General features: G+C 44.5%; 1 protein-coding gene across 3 annotated transcripts in view; it reads right to left on the bottom strand.

Moving 5' to 3' along the window:
- Positions 1-12,964: 12,964 nt before the first annotated feature.
- The window catches only part of CARF (calcium responsive transcription factor), a 39,088-nt gene continuing 32,082 nt past the window's right edge, over positions 12,965-19,970 (bottom strand). For all 3 annotated transcript variants that reach the window (XM_066575428.1, XM_066575427.1, XM_066575429.1), the window contains 2 exons: positions 19,066-19,549; positions 12,965-13,574 (listed from right to left, as the gene is read on the bottom strand). In XM_066575428.1, the coding sequence (XP_066431525.1) occupies positions 13,441-13,574; positions 19,066-19,549 (618 nt within the window). In that variant the 3' untranslated portion in view covers positions 12,965-13,440. The remainder of the gene's footprint in view (positions 13,575-19,065; positions 19,550-19,970) is intronic.

The raw sequence follows: 19,970 nt of genomic DNA, 5'->3' as shown, positions 1-19,970 counted from the left end.
AAGATTCCTCAGACTAATAAATGGTTACAGAATAAAATCCAGAAGCTTCCTGTGTAAACCTTTTGTCACAAGATGTAATAAGAGCAACTACATTTAATAGGAAATCTTTATATCAGCTCATTACATCTTTGTCACTTAAAAAAGTTTTATTGTTGGATCTTGTGTTTTGAAGAAGCTAAAGGTCCATTTACACGCAAAGATGATCACTCAAAACAGTTTTGAGCAATCATTTTGCATTAGTAGCTAACTAACTTCATTAGCATGTATTTAGAGAACAGTGGGTGGTCTGTTCTCTAAATACATGGCTTTTGTTCTTCCGTGAGCTGCAGGATGCATACAGTGTTATCAGCGCTGCCCGCAGAGAACACAGCATGCCATCCCTCTTACCAAGGTCAACGGATTTCATGCTGACCTGAAGTCAGCGATGGACGAAGAGTGCACGGTAAGTGCACGATGGGCACACATTTACACACAAGGGCTATAGCTCAAAAGCCATCGTTTGGACAAAGTTTAAGCTATAATCGTTGCGTGTAAATAGGCCTTAAGATCTATGGTGCAGCTTGCAGGCTCCTGGCAGTGTACAGCTGATGTAGTCCCTGTGCCACAAGTGTTATGGCGGGCATAAATGTACATTTCTTCATCTGCCATACATTAAGTATCACTACACAGTCAAAACAAATCTATTTTTGACTCCTAGAAGAGTCATTGTTTTGCCAGTGGTCATCTTGTTTCATACAGCTCTACATTGTTAGGATTCTTGCATACATCTTGGGCCACATTCACATTTGCTCCGGATGATTTCCATCATTTGGTTCCATCCTCCAAGCTGAAGAACAAAAATACCCCAACTATAAAAAGGGTCGGTGATCCAGGGATTATTTCAGTTGCCAGATTGGAGTCAGGAAGGATCTTTTTCCCTTAAATGGGGAAAATTGGCTTCTACCTCATTGGGTTAACTATAATGGGGTCCGTCCAGCATTCCAACCACCATTTTACTGGACAGAATAGTACAGCACGCTGTTCTATTTTGTCTGGGATTTTCTGCAGGTCCGCACTAGAGGCTCCGAGCGGACCCTCTGATACAAATGTGAATGGACCCTTATTTACATGTTCTCCTGTACGACATGAGAGAAAGTGGGTAATTGGATTCACTGAAGTCAAACCTACATTTTCAGATTTTGGGTGCAGTTAGGCCTCCAACTTTTGCCCGTCACAGAATAGACTAACTATAAAAACCTAATTTTTATTCATAATCATTTAAAAAATATACAGAAGGCAGCTAGGCCTCCAAGGACAAAGACCCCTATTTTATGTGATCTAATTATCTCTACTTCTCGTCTGTGTATTTGTCCATATAGATATAAATCCCTGTAAGTATAGATTTGGAGGGCAGTTGGAATGCATATCAGTCAGAAAAAGGCAGCATCAGAGGTGTACTCAAATTTCAGAAGTAGTCAAGCACTTTGTTTTCAGTAGAAAAATAATTATTTTATTCCCACGGTCACACGACAGCGACGTTTCGACCCAATCTTCAGGTCAAAACATCGACTACTTGACTACTTCTGAAATTTGAGTGCACCTCTGATGCTGCTTTCTTCTGACTGATATAAATGTGGATCTTGGAGGGACGTGGGTCCAGTCCCATATGTAAGCCTGCATCTTCTCAGCCCACCAGAGTTGGGATATTGGTGGGTGCCGCTGTCTATTTCGACTTTGGGAATGCATATCAAATCTGCAGTTATGTGTTTTATTGTGATATAGCTATTTGTAGAGACAGGACATGTTGCTTAAAGATGTAATATGGCGTGCCGGAGCACTTAAAGAGGTTGATTAGGATGTATGGAGGTGATTTAAAGGGGTGTTCACCCACTTGGGAACCTCTCTGTGAGTCAAAACAAAGTGCCCCTTACGAGCAACTCGGGCCATTCATATATTACATGGACAGCTGTTCATCTGAGTAGACGTCATGTAACACTATATTTTCTCTTGTAGTTGCTACTGCTGGGTAAATCTAACGCATCAGCCACTTTCCCTAGTAAAATCGACTATTTGCTAGAGTGTCTCAAGAAATAGATCTGCAGTGATTAGAGATGAGCGAGCACCCAAAAGCTCGGGTCCGCGTTATTCAAGTCGAGCTCTTCGTAAAATTCGAGAGCTCTACTCCGGTAACGAACCCCATTGACTACAATGGGAGACTGGAGCATTTTTGTATGTGGGACGCCGGGTCCCGAGCTTTTTTTTTTTCCTAGGTTCGTTCTCTCTCTCTCGCCAGCCAGCCAAAAAATGTGAAAATGATGCACGCTGGGGCGGGGTTGAACACGGCTTGATGTGTTTGAGTAACGAGCACCATCGAGTATGCTAATACTCGAACAAGCATGAAGCTCGGCAGAGTATGTTTGCTCATCACTAGCAGGGATCATCCATCAACACTGTGCCTCTAATATTAAGAGTGATGACTCTGATGAGGCGACCTCTTTAAAACTACTGTGGTGCAACAACCGATCACTAGAGATACGCTGTAAGGATGGGTTCACATATTTTTATCAGTTTTTTTTAGGCAATTGAATTAGCGATATAATGTTAGGGAAAAAAATAGATTAAGGTGGATCCAGGAAAGTAAATTAATCATGATGGAACTGATGCCGATTAACGCACTTTGGTATCAGTTTGAGTGCCACGAAAATCGAGCAATACTTTTTTTTACTACAGAACATACTGGAAAATGCACCCGTCAAATCAGCCAATACAAAGGAAAACATTCCTGGTTGTTTGTGAAATTAAAAGGGTTGTCCCATTTCCAACTGTTTCGCTGAAGGAAGCAGACAGCTCCATACATTGTGCAGTGACCTGGATTGGTATTGCAGGCAGAGTCCTATTGAAGTGAATGGGACTCAGCCTGTATCACCAACCCAGGCCAATCTGCAATGTACGGAGCTGTCTGCTTCCTGTAGCAAAACAGTTGGGAGTCTGACAAATGCCTTAAAGTAGGATCTATGGTTACTTTTAGTCCATGTTCTATAACACTTTGTGACATATTCACAATATGATTCAGAATCTGTCATGTAAAGTGATTGGAAATACTAATGAAAATGCAGTCCTAGTGCAGTGATGTCACGGGGCCTGCAAATTGTCATCTTACCCCATGAATAAGCCAACATTTCAGCCTGGACACAGCTGAGAATTAATTTTATATATGATTTTACAGTATATAATAGATTTTGGCAACCAAAATTCGTTGGAAGCTATTATCGTTTATACAGGGGCTGAACGATTCTTGTTTGAACGAGCCGATGATACATTTGCCTGTCTAAATAGGCTGCATAGGAGCGAATGAGTTAGCGGTGATGTCACTCGCTTATTCAAATGAGAATTAGCTAAAAGTGTCATAAGGCCGGGTCACATCCGTGCTATTTCATCCAGGAAAATGCCAATTGGAATACCAGGAGGCAGACCCCATTATTGTCAGTGGGGTCCATCATATGCCAGATCCAATGGTTCCAATATTTTCATTGTTTGGCTGCGAGGACTGAGTCTAACATCGGAAATCATCCGAAACTGCGGGCACAGGTGGCTGGGAATTTGGGCAAAAAACCCTGAAAAATTAATTTATATTTCTGGGCTTCTTAATGTTCTTCATACCTTGGGTTACATGATGCTGAAATATTGGCATTTCCCTTCCCAATATTAGAGGATTCCATAGCTGGAGTAGGCAGATTGAACCCTGACAGCACAAGCTCTTAGGTTGTTATGGAGCAAGCCAGGAGAAAACGTGAGATCTTGTGAATAATGTGACTTTGGTGGAGAAATCCATGTTAAACTGCTGGAAAAAGAGTACCTGTTTTATGTTTTCTCTGGATAAATGTGAATGACTTATTAGGTCTTCTTGGACTCCTATCTGATACTTAGAAAAGACCTTCTGGCCTGTTTAGGAAATCCCTTAAATTATTCCCTTCCTGTCCTTTATCAGCTAGAGCCGATGGCCTCATCCAGCTCAGCTTTGGCCTACATCCACTGAAATCAAGGGACCCCGGTTTATTACAGTGTAATAGGCTGTAGCGTCCTATCAGCCTCACTACAGGGAAAACATTACATTTCCCAAAGCCATAACAGTGGGCAGCTGAGACCCCCATCAGGACCCCTATGATCAGTTTTTATTCTGTGGAACTTGAAATAATAAAAAAAAATCTTTTCTACCCTCTATAGTACTGGTTGGGCCATTGAAAAGTAGCCTGCTTCTGACAATACTGCAGCACTGAGAACAAGCAAGTGGATTGTTTTTTTCCAAAGCTTTATTGATTTATCCGCATGTTAGAACAGATGCTAGAAGTTGTCCCCGTTCACTTCTGTGAACCTCTAGGCACATCACATCATGTTTGCTGATACTGCCTGCAGCTCTTTAGTGGTGATGCTGCTGATAGTGTTTGTAGTGTTTTCATGGAGTTCATCCAGGATATGCAGATTATTGGCCTACACTTTTTGCTTTTAATTTCCCCACAGATAAAAATCACGTGTCTGGGGAACATGGTGGCCATAACCACTTGCTCACAGTTCGCTTTTTTTATGTTAACCGTTAATCATATATACCAGACTGCCAGAATGCTAAATGGAGGAGCAGCTTATACATGTGCAGGACACTGATGAGTCAGCCACTTACAAGCCCTCTTTATACTGGGGTGGGGGGGGGGGCGGGGGGGGGGGGGAGGGGGGGGGGGGGGGAAGGGGTGGCTGCTTAGTGTTAATTCCAGCACAGAAAAGTAGATACCAGGTGTCAGACCACATAGTAATGTAGCGCACCATTCAGGCTTACAACCTTTTATCGCCATATCTAAATCCAGTGTGGTGCCCTGCACCCCACAGGTGTCCCACACCAGCACTGGCAGCCTGGGCACCCCCAGCATTTAAAACCGCTCTGCATGGTATTGATAAATACTGAAAAGTACGAGGTATTAGCTGATATTTTGGCCAAAATACGTGAGCCTACAACCCACTTCAAGGGTCCTCGCATATTGTTGGTCCCTAAGCTAACATTATTTAAAATCACAGGGAAAGGGAAATATTCAAACAGACAAAAAAGTCACAGAAAGAGGCCATATACTTACTGATAAACTGATACAAAAGGGCAGGCATATATACCATGTAACCCCCAGCATGCAGACAGCCAGAATGCTAAATGGAGGAGCAGCTTACACATGTGCAAGACACTGATGAGTCAGCCACTCAGAAGCCCTCCTTACACTGAGTGGGGTGGCTGCTTAGTGCTAATTCTTGCACAGAAAAGTAGATACATGGTGTCAGGCGGTATTTACAATTGATTCACTATTTGTGTACCCGACACCATTCAAGAAATGACAAGTGATGTTTTTTTAGTCAGGTCTGGATATTCAAAAGAATGGGATTCATCTTTGTGCGCCGCGCAACGAACAAATCTCGCGTGATTTTGTTGGGCATGTGTAAGCGACCTTACTGTGTCTCCAAGTTAAATGTAATAAAAAAGATCAAATCATGTACCCCAAAATAATACCACTAGAAACTTCCTGCATAAAATGAAAAAAAAAAATTATGTCAGTCAGAAGATGACAAAAGTAATTTTTTTTAGAAGTAGTACAACAAAAAACGGTATATAAATTTGGCATCGCCATCCTTGTACTGACCCACAAAATAAAATTGTCATTTTTGCTGCATCATGTGCGCCGTAATAACTGGACCCCCACCCGAAAATGGCACAATTGCGTTTTTTAATTGCACCCCACTTACATATTTTAAAGGTTTTTCATTACATTCTATGTTACATTAAAATGGTACCATTGAAAAATACATGTTGCTGTCTATCTTGACAGTAAAATAAAAGTTACGAGGGGAGGAAAAAAGAAAAATGAAATAAAAAAACATAAGCTAGACGTGTCCTCGAGCATAAGCAACAATCCGAATTATAGACTCTTATCTACATTTATGCATTGTGGTAAAAAGGACAGGAGTGATGTATGCTACTGATGCACTTAGCTCCCACTCAGGGGCGTAACTATAGAGGATGCTGTTGCACCCGGGCCCAGGAGCCTTAGGGGGCCCATAAGGCCTCTCTTCTCCATATAGGGAGCCCAGTACTATGAATAAAGCATTAGAGTTGGGGGCCCCGTTCCACTTTTTGCATTGGGGCCCAGGAGCTTCAAGTTACGCCTCTGCTCACAGGGCATTGCCCATCTTCATGCAATTGCGTAAAATCCTCGGCTATTGGAAGTTTTGGATCAGGAGACGTTTTCAGCTTCTGGATATAAACAATAATTTTTTTATGACTGCAGACAGAACAAAAATGGTGAGCGATTAAAACACAAAGTATAATGTGACAACTTTCTATTATCTAGTGTTTAAGCTGTAACACAGAAGAAGTGATAGGTTGGCGGGGGTCTGACCCATGGGACCTCCACTAATCGCCAGAACGTGGCAACCCCATTCCCCTACCGATAAGATCATAACTAGGAGGCATTTCAGTGGTGCATTGGTTGAGCATGCGCCCTGCCACTCCATTCAAAGTCTATGGCACTGACGGAAACGGCAAGCTCTGGTCTCGGCTGTTAGACACATCAGTGCTGTGCACCCATTTATAAAAAACACTTAGGGAATGTTGTAAAATAGATAAAGAAGATATATTCATTGCTTTGACCCCCGTCACTCCCATCCTACCTGTGGGGCTTTGTTTACATGGCTGCAGCATTAACCTGCCTGTATAACCATGTGCACTGGCGTAACTATAGGGGATGCGGTTGCACCCGGGCCCACAAGTCTTAAGGTGCCCATAAGGCCTCTCTTCTCCATATAGGGAGCCCAGTACTACGAATAAAGCATTCTAGTTGGGGGGGGGGGGGGGGGGCCTGTTACAGGTTTTGCATTGGGGCACAGGATCTTCAAGTTAGGCTTCCGACCATGTGACTACTGCAGTCCACGACTGGCCTCAACAATAGACAGCACTGATCGCTGAGGCCACTGATTGGTTAAGTAAGTATGGGATTGTCGCTGTAAATGAAGCCCAGAGAGGAAAATGGAAGCAGCAGGGATTGAATCGGTGAGTATACCACTTTTACTTAGTTTATAACTTTTCCTACGTCTAGAAAAAAAATATCTGGGACAACCCAAGACTGAATTCTCACATGGGTTGAGAAACAGGACCGTAATAACTGGATAAATGAATGTGAAATGTGATGCCAAAGCAAATTTGTTTGAATTGAAGGGAAACCACTATTCCTTTTGTGCCTTATATCTCTATAAGCTTTGAAAACCAGAGTGTCATTTAGCTGCTTAGTATATATATTCCTGTTTGTAATACGATCGTCTTGTTGTATTGTACATATATGTAGACTTTACAGATTGTATGCATGATCTGGAAATTAAATGTGATCCAACAAATTTATTAAAGGGATTTTCCCATCATAGCAAGTCACCCCCATCAACAGGATAGAAGAGAACATGCTGATTGGTGGGGTCTGACTCTAGGAACACCCACCCATTCTGAGATCTCTTTCCCCGGCAAGTCCTGAACTATATGCAGTGGTGGCCGCGCATGTGTGCCTCTGCTCTATTCTGCGCCTGAACTCCGCTATCTCTGGCGGTCCCATTGGAGTGAATGGAGCAGAAGCTTGCAGGCATGGTCACCACTGCCGATACTTAGGGACTTGCTGGGGGACAAAAATCTGGATTAGTGGGAGTTCCAAGAGTTGGATCCCCACCAATCAGTAAGTTATTGCTTATGTGGTTAGGGGCAACTTGCTACGATGAGACAACTCCTTTAAAGAAAAGTATCTTTGTTCCATATCGGCCACAACAACTGTAATCTACTTAATTGTATGTACCAAATGTCTTGCCGGGGCTCCCTATGTAGGTGAGAGGGCAGAAACGTAGAATGAAAATGAGGGTGCAGTCACATGGGCGAGCGCCATATTGGTTGAGACACTCAGAACGATATAGTGCGTGTTAAATAGCGATGTTCACTGGGATTTGCTGAACATGCGATGTTCATGCGCGCTAAAGTCTCATGCTTTTGCAATACGAAAGCTTTTTTCTTGTCACCCGTTGGAAACAATTGGTGAGATATTTGTAGACTTGCAGAAAAAAACATGCTTCGACTCTTCTATTTCACAGCATTGCTGCAGAAGAAAAAAGTTGCACATGTAAATAGACCCATTGAAAACATTGGGGTCTATTTAAGGGCTTATTCACATGAGTGTATATTGGCTGGCGTTTTCACGGCCGGACGATATATGCTACCATGTGATGTACGGGCTCGGCGCATATGCCGTCGGGCGGGGGAAGACAGCTTAGCTCTGCTAAGCTGTCTCCCCCTGCCATCGCCTCCTCTCTCCTCCCCTTCGTCTGTTTGCAATAAGGTGGGTGGGGCTAAGCCCCCGTCACCGGAGCCAGCAATAGGAGGGGGCGGGGCAGGGTGAAGCTTAGCTCTGCCCCTGTCCCACCCCCTCCCATTGCAAACAGCGAGGGTCAGAGAAGAGAACGGTGAGGGAGTTTATCAGTCACGCTGCTAAACTCCCTCCCACCTCCCTTCTCCATCCGCTGTCATTGGCTCCCATAGGAGTCTATGGCAGCGGCCGTAGTCAGGCCAGTATGATAGTTCCAGGACTATCCTTGCTGCATGGTGTAAAAGCGCCTGGCCAGGCGCTTTTATGCCGCGGGAATTCGCCTGTGTGATCTGATGCATTGGAATCCAATGCGTCAAATGGTAGTGTATATCGGCCAGCCGTGAAAACGCCGGCCGATATATGCTCGTGTGAATAAGCCCTAAGTGCGAGTTTTGTGCATGTTGTAACTCGGCCATGTCTGTGCTCTCTTGAAGAAAAAAAAATGTCGGCTCTACCTGTGCCAAAGCATAGGTGAAGAAACTAGTATTAGAAGTATATTTCAGATTGACAGGCAAGTCTGGGAATACAAACTTATGGGAAACTTTGACAGACTTGGATCAGGAATGAATGTCGCAAGGCTTTGTTACTGTGTATCTATTAAGGACTGTGCTTCTCAGACCTTGTGGGGACAGCAAGAGCAACGACGAGGTCTCGATCGGAGGACAATTAAACCTTTCACACTCCTTATTAACTGCTTCAGTTATTTACTGCTGGTCCCCTCCACATATTGAGGGTTCTGGTTTACATTACTCTTCCCATGTCCTTTTCTGTATGTGACTCTTAAGACATTGTGTTGAACCATGCCTGATAAAGAGACCCAAGTAGTCTCAAAAGCTTGCTGTTTATTTTTTTTTTCAGCCAGTCATTAAAATGTATCAAGAACTGAGGACTCTCACTTTTTACTGTTAATTAAATGCAAATTGATCTGAAAACATCTACTTTCCTGTCTGATGAAATTATATGGAGTGTACCACGCATGCCGTTCTCAGAGGGGGGGAGCAGTAACTGCTATCACATTATTGCTGATGATTAGAGGCTCCTGTCACACAGTTATAATGCAGATGATGATTGTTCATCAGCCATGACTGTATACTTATGTTCTTTAGCTTATTTAAGGGAATGTAGAGGTTAATGATATTTACACTGTCCTCCCACTAGGCAGAGATGGCACAGTCTGTAGCTGCTCATGCATTATGGGCCTGATAACATACAACAGTGAGGCCTCTTTCACATGGACTACAAAGCACATGTATGTGAAGCCCTTGGTTTCCAATGGGTTCTTTCACATGCAAGATGTTTTGTAGCCTGAAATAACCTATTGGAAACCAAGGGCTTTACATACATGCGTTTTGTAGCCCGTGTGAAAGAGGCCTAAAAGTCAAAGCAACATCAAGAGGTGAAGGAAAGCTGGGGATTTAGAGCTGTATGGAGATTTCTCCGTGTTCATGCCAGTCTTGTGATGTTGATGCACTTAAAAATAGGGGACAAAGCCAGATTTAGCAATCTACTAACGACCACTTGTCCGTGAGTATGTATGTATGTGGGTGGGTGCTTCTCATGCTCCGCCCCATATCACATAACTGTGATGTCATTACAGGTCCTACAGCATATATAAAACACAGAGCCTGACCAACAGAAGAAGAACAAAGTTAGGGCTCTTGGAAGGGGAGGACAGAAATAACAAAATGAGAATACAAGTAAGCCATTATCTCAGACAACTTAGTGGCCCTGACAGGAGACACCGATCTACTGCCGCCAGAGAGATCTGGCAGGATGAAGGACCTGCAGTGACATCACTTCCATGTGACCAGTGCTGTTGTGGGAGGCGCCATTCTGGAGTTTGGTAAAAAGTACTGTATACTGGATAAACACCAAACGCAAAGAGCCACCTTCTGAGCCGGACAACACCTACCAGGACCCGTGTCGGCATCACAGTCATGTGATCACATGCGTGGGTGGAGTCAGGGAATCACATGACCAGGGGTTGATCACTGTATCCAGGAGTCTGCTGTGCTGGTTGTCACCTCTGGTCGATAAGCTGAAGGGATCAGGATATAGTAGAGCTGTGTGTGTGTGGGAATCAGAATGGATTGAGTACAGCTGTATATGTATGATGCGTGAGAATCAGCATGGATGTAGCAGAGCTGTGTGTATGTGTGAGAATCACCATGGATGTAGGAGAGCTGTGTGTGTGTGTGATGTGTGGGAATAGGATGGATGTAGTAGAGCTGTGTGTGTAATGTGTGGGATCAGGATAGATGTAGCACAGCTGTGTGTGATGTCTGGGAATCAGGATGGATGTGTGTGTAATGTCTGGGCATCAGGATGCATGTAGCAGAGCTGTGGGAATGAGGATGGATGGAGTACAGCTGTGTGTGATGTCTGGACATTAGGATGAATGTAGTACAGCTGTATGTGAGAATCAGCATGGATGTAGCAGAGTTGTGTGTGTAATGTCTGGGAATCAGGATGGGTGTAGCATGCAGCAGAGCTGTGTGGCGCATTGCACGACCAGAAACACTGGTACTATAATGTCCTAATAATGACTAGTATTATATTAGTGACAACTTGGGTGCTGTCATCTCAATGGAATCATCATCACTCTCCAGGACTGTGGATTCTGGTTCAGGGTGCGTTCACACGAACGTATATCGGCTCGGTTTTCACGCCGAGCCGATATACGTTGTCCTCGGGTGCAGGGGGGGGGGGGGGGGGGGAGGATAGAAGAGCCAGGGCCAGGAACTGAGGCTCCTGCCCCCTCTCTGCCCCTCTGCACTATTTGCAATGGGGAGAGGCGGGATGGGGGCGGGGCTAATTCACGCCCTTTAGCCCCGCCCCTGTCCCACCTCCTCTCATTGCAAATAGTGCAGAGGGGCGGAGAGGAGGCAGAGAGGGGGCGGGAGCTCAGTTCCTGGCCCTGGCTCTTCCATCCTCCCCCCCCCCCCCCCCTGCACCCGAGGACAACGTATATCGGCTCGGCGTGAAAACCGAGCCGATATACGTTCGTGTGAACGCACCCTCAAACTGGACTCGCTATTTTTTATTCGGCTTTACACAGCATTTCCAACTTCATGAACACAGTGCATCAAAATAAATCCTAGGTCTGAAGAGCTGCTGGCAAAACATTTAGTCACTCTTGAGGCACATCCTGAGATTTTGACAGCACCGATTAACCATGTGCATCTCTACTCCACTCTTTTCAAATGGGAACACACAAAGATAGCTAAGCTCTTCAACTCTGTTATAAATCAAAACTCCGGGAAGCACAAGCAGAAAAATCTCGGGATGGGTGGAGGTCCAAGGGGTTAGAACCCCACCAATTATCAAGTTATCCCTTATTTGGTGGATAGCAGTTAACTTCTTGAGATGGGTCAACCTCTTTCAAGAGCTCTCCCACCACAAAGCTACACAGGGTCAGGTCCTGTCTGTGTGTTCACAATGATTAAACTGATAGGAGTTAGTGGATGAGGAAAAGGGGAACTGGCGACGCTCCTCCTGGTCTGGACAGCAGGGATCCTTAAGAGCTTACTCATAGCACAGCGTATTAAGCATTTCATACGCAGAAAAAATACGCCTGTTGAGTCCCCCTGCTATACGCCACGCCTAGAAGTGTCATTTGAATGCACGCCCCAACTGTCCATTCTAAGCCCTGTTGTAGTGACATTCCCTTTTCTGTAGCTGATAAATTTTGCTTGAAAATCAGGAGTCATTGACAAGCCAGTAGTACTAGTTTTTTGAGGCATTTGTAGTTGTCGTATGTGAACACCATTCCCCTTTTTCCACAACTAAAGGAAAATCAATTCACTAGAAAATCATCTGCTACCTAAAATAGTTTTATCTACCCTTTTAGGCTGGGGTCACACAGGACGTATTCCTGGCGGAAATTTTGCGGTTTTGCCGCAGCGAACAAAAAAAAACCTGCCGGTTCAAAACCCGCAGCACTTAGCTGCGGGTTCCTGAGCGGCCCGGCCGCATGCTTTTCCATTGCGGCCGGCACTCCCATAAAGGACAGCACTGCCGCAACAGAAAAGGGGAACGAATGGACATGCTGCAGCCAGGAAATCCATGCCACAATGCCGGCTTTGCCGCGATGGACTGGCTGTCCCGCGTGGACGAGATTTTTGACAAATCTCATCCACATGGCTGGCTAATCCCAGGATTAGAGGCCGCAGGCGGATTTGCCACAGTGGAACTTCCATTTGCCGCAGAAGTTCCGCAGCAAATCCGCCCTGTGTAAACCCAGCCTTAAAGGCCCATTTATCCGTAACAATTATCACTCAAAATGTGTTTAAACTACTGAAAATGAGCGATCATCGTTACATGTGTGCACTTTTCATTTGAACGATGATTTTTAGGTGATGGCTTGATAGGCATTCTGCCATGATAGCCCCGGGGACTTTCAGAGGGCCCCCGACTACCATGACACCCTGCGATCTTATCGTGGGGGGCTGTACGGAATCTCCGAACTTTAGTCGGGGGATTTAAATGCCGCTGTCAGAATTTTAGACAGGTTACATTGGTGTTGGGGAAAAATAAAGAGCAACACTCAATGTTAGACGGTAAGGTGGGTAAAACTTTAATTGTTAGACGTCAAGATAAACATCCTTGTTTGTTACATAAGGTTTCTTATAATCTGTAATTTTAGAAACACATTATGAGTTCATCATCCAAAGGAAGCAGCGGTATACTTCTATGCAGCCAGATCTACTTCATAGCACAGCAGATCATATGGAGGATGTCACTGTGGTCCAGTCAGAAGGCCATGAATGCTGCATTCCGACTACTAGAATAATAGTCCTATTCTTGAAGTGATGGTTGCACAGTCAGCGTATGTACAAAATTAAGCAGAGAAGTTTCTGTCCGTCACATTAATGCTGCTGTGTTGCTTAATTCATTTCATTTACTAATGCTGTCTCGGGATACATCGTCTACAACACTTAAAACAGCGGGAGAGATCCAAATGTTGGATGAGCAGTCTATATTGTACAAGTGGTCGTTTCCCTCAATATGAGGGCTGAATATAAAAACTACAATGTCATTAATTCATCATTGAAGCTGGGTCCTGACAGTCCACGGCTCCCACTCCCTCGGTGCACACTTGGGGTTCTGTCGGCTCTCTTGGATTGTCCTCACCTTGTTCGGTGCAAAACGCATCAACAGAATCGACTTCAACTAAAATGGACACAAAAAGATTATAAATAATGAAGGCAAATTTCCATCAATGTTCTAATTCTAAACAGTTCCTTACACGATGGATCATCAATCTTCAGTACAGCAGGCAATGTCTTATAGGCCTACTCTGATCACAGCCATCAGGTAGGCCTATGAGTAGAAATCAATGTGGAAGTACAGTTCTTTGCACTTTATGGTTACGACTCTACTTTGACCTTCGGTAGTGCGACAGTTGTGGGTAAGTAGCAGGACATCAAAGCTTCCCTATGAGGGAAGAGTTACGTAAAATGGTTGGAATTCTTGTGATCGTATCAAGTTACCCGCAACTAAACTATAATCCACAGTAAACTATAACTTTATCCTACCCTCTTTCTTCCTCCCCTTGTTATTCAAAATTGAAGGATAACATGATCACTGCCTCCTAAGGTCCCAATCACCCTTACTTCCTCAACCATTTCTTCCCTGTTGGTAAGAATTAGGTCCAAGATAGCAGATCCCCTTGTTTTCTCTTCTCGGCCGATCTCACGCGTTCAGCTTTTAAAAGTGGATTACGCAATCTGCGCCCACACGGACTTTCCGCGGAAAAATGCGGGAATTGAAAGGCATGTATTTTTGATACGAATTGTGGATTCCGCGAACGGAAGAAAAATCACAGCATGCTCTATTTTACGGCAGACGGCCTCCATTGATGTAAATGGCGACGTCCAAATGGCAGCCCATACACAATTAACATTGCGTATGGGCTGTGGGTACCTGCATCATCGCTAAGCGACAGCGTAGGAGATGCAAAAAAACCAAAAAAAACAACCTGTACTGCATATGACCACTTGTGAGCCTCCACGGTAATCCACAATACAGGTTAGGTTAGTGCTGTACGGAGGGTAAAAGGACAAGCTGGAATCCACTGCAGGCCTCGCACATGGGGAATCTGACCCAGTCATGTGACCCAGCCTTACTTTTAGAAAGATAAAAAGTTGTCAGCAAGATCAGACTGAAAAACCCATTAGTTTTACCTGTGAGAGATTCCCAACAAATGTCTGGATAGTTACAATCTCCCATGATCACTATGTTGTGCTTTTTTGAGAGCTTGGCCATCTGATGTAGAAAGAGTTCATCCATCTCTTCTGCTTGTCCAGGCGGCCTATAGTAAATGCCTACAATGGTGTCCTTTCTGTTCTCTCCTTGTATTCTTACCCAAACAGTTTCTACAGAACTCCCATGCCCTGAAGCTTGAATCTCCGTGGAGATGAATGTTTTCCTAATATACAATACAACACCTCCTCCCATTTTATTAGGTCTATTTCTTACAAATAAGTTCTACCCTTCAAGCCTTGTATTCCAATCATGTGTATCATTCCACCAAGTTTCTGTGATGCCTATGACACCATATTTCTCTTCCTGTGTTAGGAGCTCCAATTCTCCTAGTTTGTTTCCCATGCCCTGTGCATTTGTATAAAAACATTTTAGTTTGTGATCAATGTCTCTTGCTCCTCTACTTGCCTTCTGAATTTTTCGTCTTTGTACTTTCTTTCCACTTCTAATAGCAAGGGTCTCAATTGTATTCATTAGCTGTATATTTTTATCAGGCCATTTACTTCCCTTCTCATATTGTTCTTGTTTAAGCCCTTAATGCTACATGACATAAGGTTACGTCATCCTCACAAAAATATGTTGGCAGCAGCACTCAATCAAAAATCACCACTTAGGTGCGAGGTGTGGATCAGGTGTGCAAGCTCGATAGGTCCCAACTCCCAGGGCCACAAAGCATAATCCAGAAATAGCATAGAGGAGCAGCACTACCAATGGTCCAAAAAATGTTGGCTTTATTCAATCCATAAAATATGGGGCAGCAACGTTTCAACTCCGCATGGAGTCTTTTTCAAGCTGGAAAAAGACTCCATGTGGAGTTGAAACGTTGCTGCCCCATATTTTATGGATTGAATAAAGCCAACATTTTTTGGACCATTGGTAGTGCTGCTCCTCTATGCCATGTAATGTTACATCATGGCAGTGGGGTACTTAATGTAAAATGATGTAACTTTATGTCATGTGGATAGCGCAAGATAAGAGGAGATACTGCACCATCTGTCAGTGGGAGCCAGCTGTTACGATAGCCAGCCTCTCGCTGCAACTGCGGGAGTGCATAAGGACAGCGATCTATGTAGCTGCGGAGGGCTGATGGGTTGCCATGGCAACAGGACGCGAGATACAGGCGTCCTGCTTTGCCATTGCCTATGATCGATATTACAAGCGATAATGCATTGCAGTAGATAAGTCCTGCAATGCCTTAGAATAGCGATCATAGCTGCTATGGCTCAGGTCCCCTTCAGGTACATAAACAGTGTAAAAAAATTGTGTGAAAGAAATTTGGGTATCTTAGTGTCCGTAACGACTTGTACTATAATTTGATCACTTTAATGATCCTGCCCAGCAAAAACCTTAAACAAAATGGGAGGCAGAATGCTTGCTTTATTCATTTTACCTCCCAAAAGGCAATCAAAAAAGCCATATGTACCCCAAAATGGTACAAATAAAAACGATAGCTTGAAGCAAAAAACAAGCCCTCACTGCCTTTGACACCCACTGTCGCCTCTGAAGTGGAGTTGTGAACGATGAAGCTGGACTGCTACAAAGTCAAACCGGGTTGCCTTCAGCAATGAACCCAGGTTTAGTTTGGGCAAGAACGATGGCCGTGTTCATGTCTTGAGACCTAGCGGTCTATCCTGCCTTTGCTGTGGAGCGGTAACACTGCTGGTGTGATGGGCTGGCGGGCGATCACATACGATAGTCGGTCACCCCACAATGACCGCTCAGTGATATGTTCATATCTTTCATCTAAGCGAGAGGCGGTACAACAGAGTACTAGAGCCTCCATGCCCGGCCGTATCACATCTTGTATCAAAGCTACAGGCTGTACAACAGAGTACTAGAGCCTCCATGCCCGCCTATATCACATCTTGTATCCAAGTTAAAGGCGGTACAACAGGGTACTAGATCCTCCATGCATGCCTGTAACACTTCTTGTATCCAAGCTAGAGGTGATCCAACAGGGTACTAGATCCTCCATGCCCGGCGTATCACATCTTGTATCCAAGCTAGAGGCGGTACAACAGGGTACTAGAGCCTTCATGCCCTACCGCATCACATCTTGTATCCAAGCTAGAGGCGGTACAACAGGGTACTAGAGCCTCCATGCTCCCCATATCACATCTTGTATCCAAGCTAGAGGCGGTACAACAGGGTACTAGAGCCTCCATGCCCGCCTGTATCACATCTTGTATCCAAGCTAGAGGCGGTACAACAGGGTGCTAGAGCCTCCATGTCTGCCTATATCACATCTTGTATCCAAGCTAGAGGCGGTACAACAGGGTACTAGAGCCTCCATGCCCACCTGTATCACATCTTGTATCCAAGCTAGAGACGGTACAACAGGGTACTATAGCCCCCTTTTTTTTTTTTTTTTTTTTTTTTTGAAAATTGAATGATTTTATTATCTGCCCTGAAAGCATGCATTATATTACAGCACCTGTAAACAGTCATCAATGCGCTGACATAAGCAGCTTCGTGGGATCTGGAATGTTCAGTATTAACGCTTCATACAGTTGACATAAAACGGACATTAATGCGACGCCTCCCGCGGCTGGAAGCATTCGGAGCAGCTTACAGAGAACTCCTCGCCTATCCCCATTGCACGTTCATCACATTTATTGCTACACGGAAAGAAGGCCATGAAATTGTATATTACTACTATACTGATTGTCTTCATGCAAAGTCCTGCCGAGAGAACCAGCCTGAGCATGCTTCACAAGCAGAGATAAGCAACCTGTGGCCTTACAGAAGAACTACAAATCCCAGCACTCCAGGCTACCGAGACACGCAGTCCTGTAGACCAGCCAACGGCTCATGTAAAATCAGCAGTCATGTCCCTCGGATAGCAGTGGATTGCTTAGATCGTTATTATACAGCATTTCCCCTGAAGATAAAATCCTCAAATACAAATCCTTAAAATAACCGTTTATCCTAAAAAGCCAAAATTCTGTGCCGATTTATCAATATTTTTACAGCTGTCGCAACTGTTTTTCTGAGCTTCCAATCCCCTGCAGAGATAAAATTATGTTTTTTTTTCACCCACCACTAGAGGAGCTAATGAGCTTAGCACATACTGCTTATACATTGCACTGAGCTCCCTCTAGTGGTGGCTGGGCATAACCAGAATGTTATCATTTATAAAAGGGGTAATCCGGGCACTTAAATAAAAATTACAAAGCCCCTCACCAAATCTCCTACCACTCCCGTTCCCCGCTGCTCTACACTTCCTGCTGTACAGATGATGTCAGAGACCCCAGCGACACAGGACCATGCCAGCCGATCACTGGCTCACTTTGGCCGATGATTAGCTGCAGTGATCACGTCTGTGCTGCAGAAAAAAAGTGGCATGATACCAGGCATTGGGAGAACGGGAGCGTCGGGGGATCAACTGAGGTTAGTATGGCTTCTTTTATGTTCTTCCAGCCTGGTGAGCAGCTTTGCAACTTTATTATTATTGATGGCTGACCCATGCAACTCACCATCACTAGGAGGGTAGAATTATATTACCTGGTGCCATCCTCGATGCGCAGTGCCATAGACCTGTCCCTCCCTGGGTCCTCTCGGCAGATCTCCAACATAGTCTCATAGCTGAAGACTAGTAGTAATAGTCCAAGACTCTACATGCTGCTCCAATGAGCCAGAACTGACCAACCCAAGAGCGGCATGCAATGTCTGACCGCCAATGTGTGCATCGCGTAGTCCAAAAAGTAGCACAGCCATGTTGGAAGACCACTGCGAGGCTCCAACAAAAGACAGACGCCGGCACTATGCACATAGGAGGAGGGCACCAGGCAACAATCCCTGACCTCCCCTGTGCCAGGACAAATTTGGCTCACTTTAACGATATCTATGCAGAAGACTTAATTAATTAATTAGCACAGAATTTTGGACCTAAATATCTACAAGGTATTAAAAAGTAGGAGACTTGTATAAAAAGTTTTCCTATCAAACCGTTCCACTGAGCCGTGTACTATAGCCCCCTTTTAAGTGTTCAGATTTCCGCAATAAATTCCACTTTTGCTCTGATCTTGTAATCCCTTACTTATAATCAATGTTGCAATCACACACAAAGTTTCATTTAAATCAACTCCTTCTAGGGGTTTGAGGTTTTTGACAATGAATGTAGTTTCCACGTGAATGTATGGAAGATTGAGGGTGAATACGATAACTGCATTTTTGGAAGTTTGTTGGAATTTTTGGTGGTGTTAGTTTTAAAAATATTAAAAGTTACCTTTTTAAATCACTTCGTTACCCCTGCCATTATGGTTTGGAGGTTCTGGTGACACACTAAGGTGAATTTATAGATCAGATATCGGTACTGGTTGCAGTCTCTATACAGTTTGTATACATGTGATTATTTCAGTTACGGAAGATATACACTCATTTTTCCATATGCACTTACCAATGGTCGACTGGTTGTCTAGAATCCTAATAGGAATAGGGTGTAGTTCCCCAAGCAGAATCTGGTGGACTTCTCCAGACAAGCTGGATGTTGGATCTTCCACAGTCACCAGCTGCCCCATGCTGACCAGATTGTGACCAGCGGGGGATAAAGCAGTGACCGCTGACACAGAGGAGTCAGTATGTTGGCTCTGCAAATGACTAAGAACAAGCGGCTGATTACTTGTTCCAGCATTCAACAGACCCGGCTGGCTGACTGAAATAAGAGAGGTTGTCCCATCAGAAGAAGTGAAAGATGGAGGAGGGTGATTCACGGTGATTAGCGCTGTTGTGCCGTCAGAAGAAGTGAAGGATGGCGTTTGTGGATTTACGGTAATTAGTGCTGCCGTTTCATCAGGAGATGTGAATGTGGAAGATGGCTGGTTTACCGCAATAAGGGCAGTTGTTCCATCCGGTGATGTAAAAGATGACTGCAACTGGAGGCTCTGGGGGAAAAAATTAAATAAATGTAATGTATGGTGGACTCCGTTCTGAACACTGATACACAAGCTATTCATGAGAAAGCATGAGAACAGGGTTCTCACTGCTCAGACCCCTGCCAATCTCTAGAACAGAACTCCTATGTCCTGCTCTGCCCATCACTGTGGGGCAAAAAGCAACCGTCGCCATGAAGAGAACGCTGGCCGAACATGCACGGTCAGTGTTCTATTAACTTTAATGAGGCTGGTGGAACTACCTGACCGGGTGCCGCTCGGGAATTTCTGCAACCCCACTAAAAGTGAATGGAGCGCTGGAGAACTCGCACAACTAACACTCCATTCAGTCTCCTCCCCACTGCTTGGGGTGCAATAACCCCACAGTGAAGAGGACGGGTGACATGGGATCCCCACCAATCAGCAAGTTATA

Source organism: Eleutherodactylus coqui, chromosome 8 (genome assembly GCF_035609145.1).
Source record: "Eleutherodactylus coqui strain aEleCoq1 chromosome 8, aEleCoq1.hap1, whole genome shotgun sequence".
Taxonomy (NCBI): Eukaryota; Metazoa; Chordata; class Amphibia; order Anura; family Eleutherodactylidae; genus Eleutherodactylus; species Eleutherodactylus coqui.
This window is presented reverse-complemented; position numbering and strand designations above follow the sequence as displayed.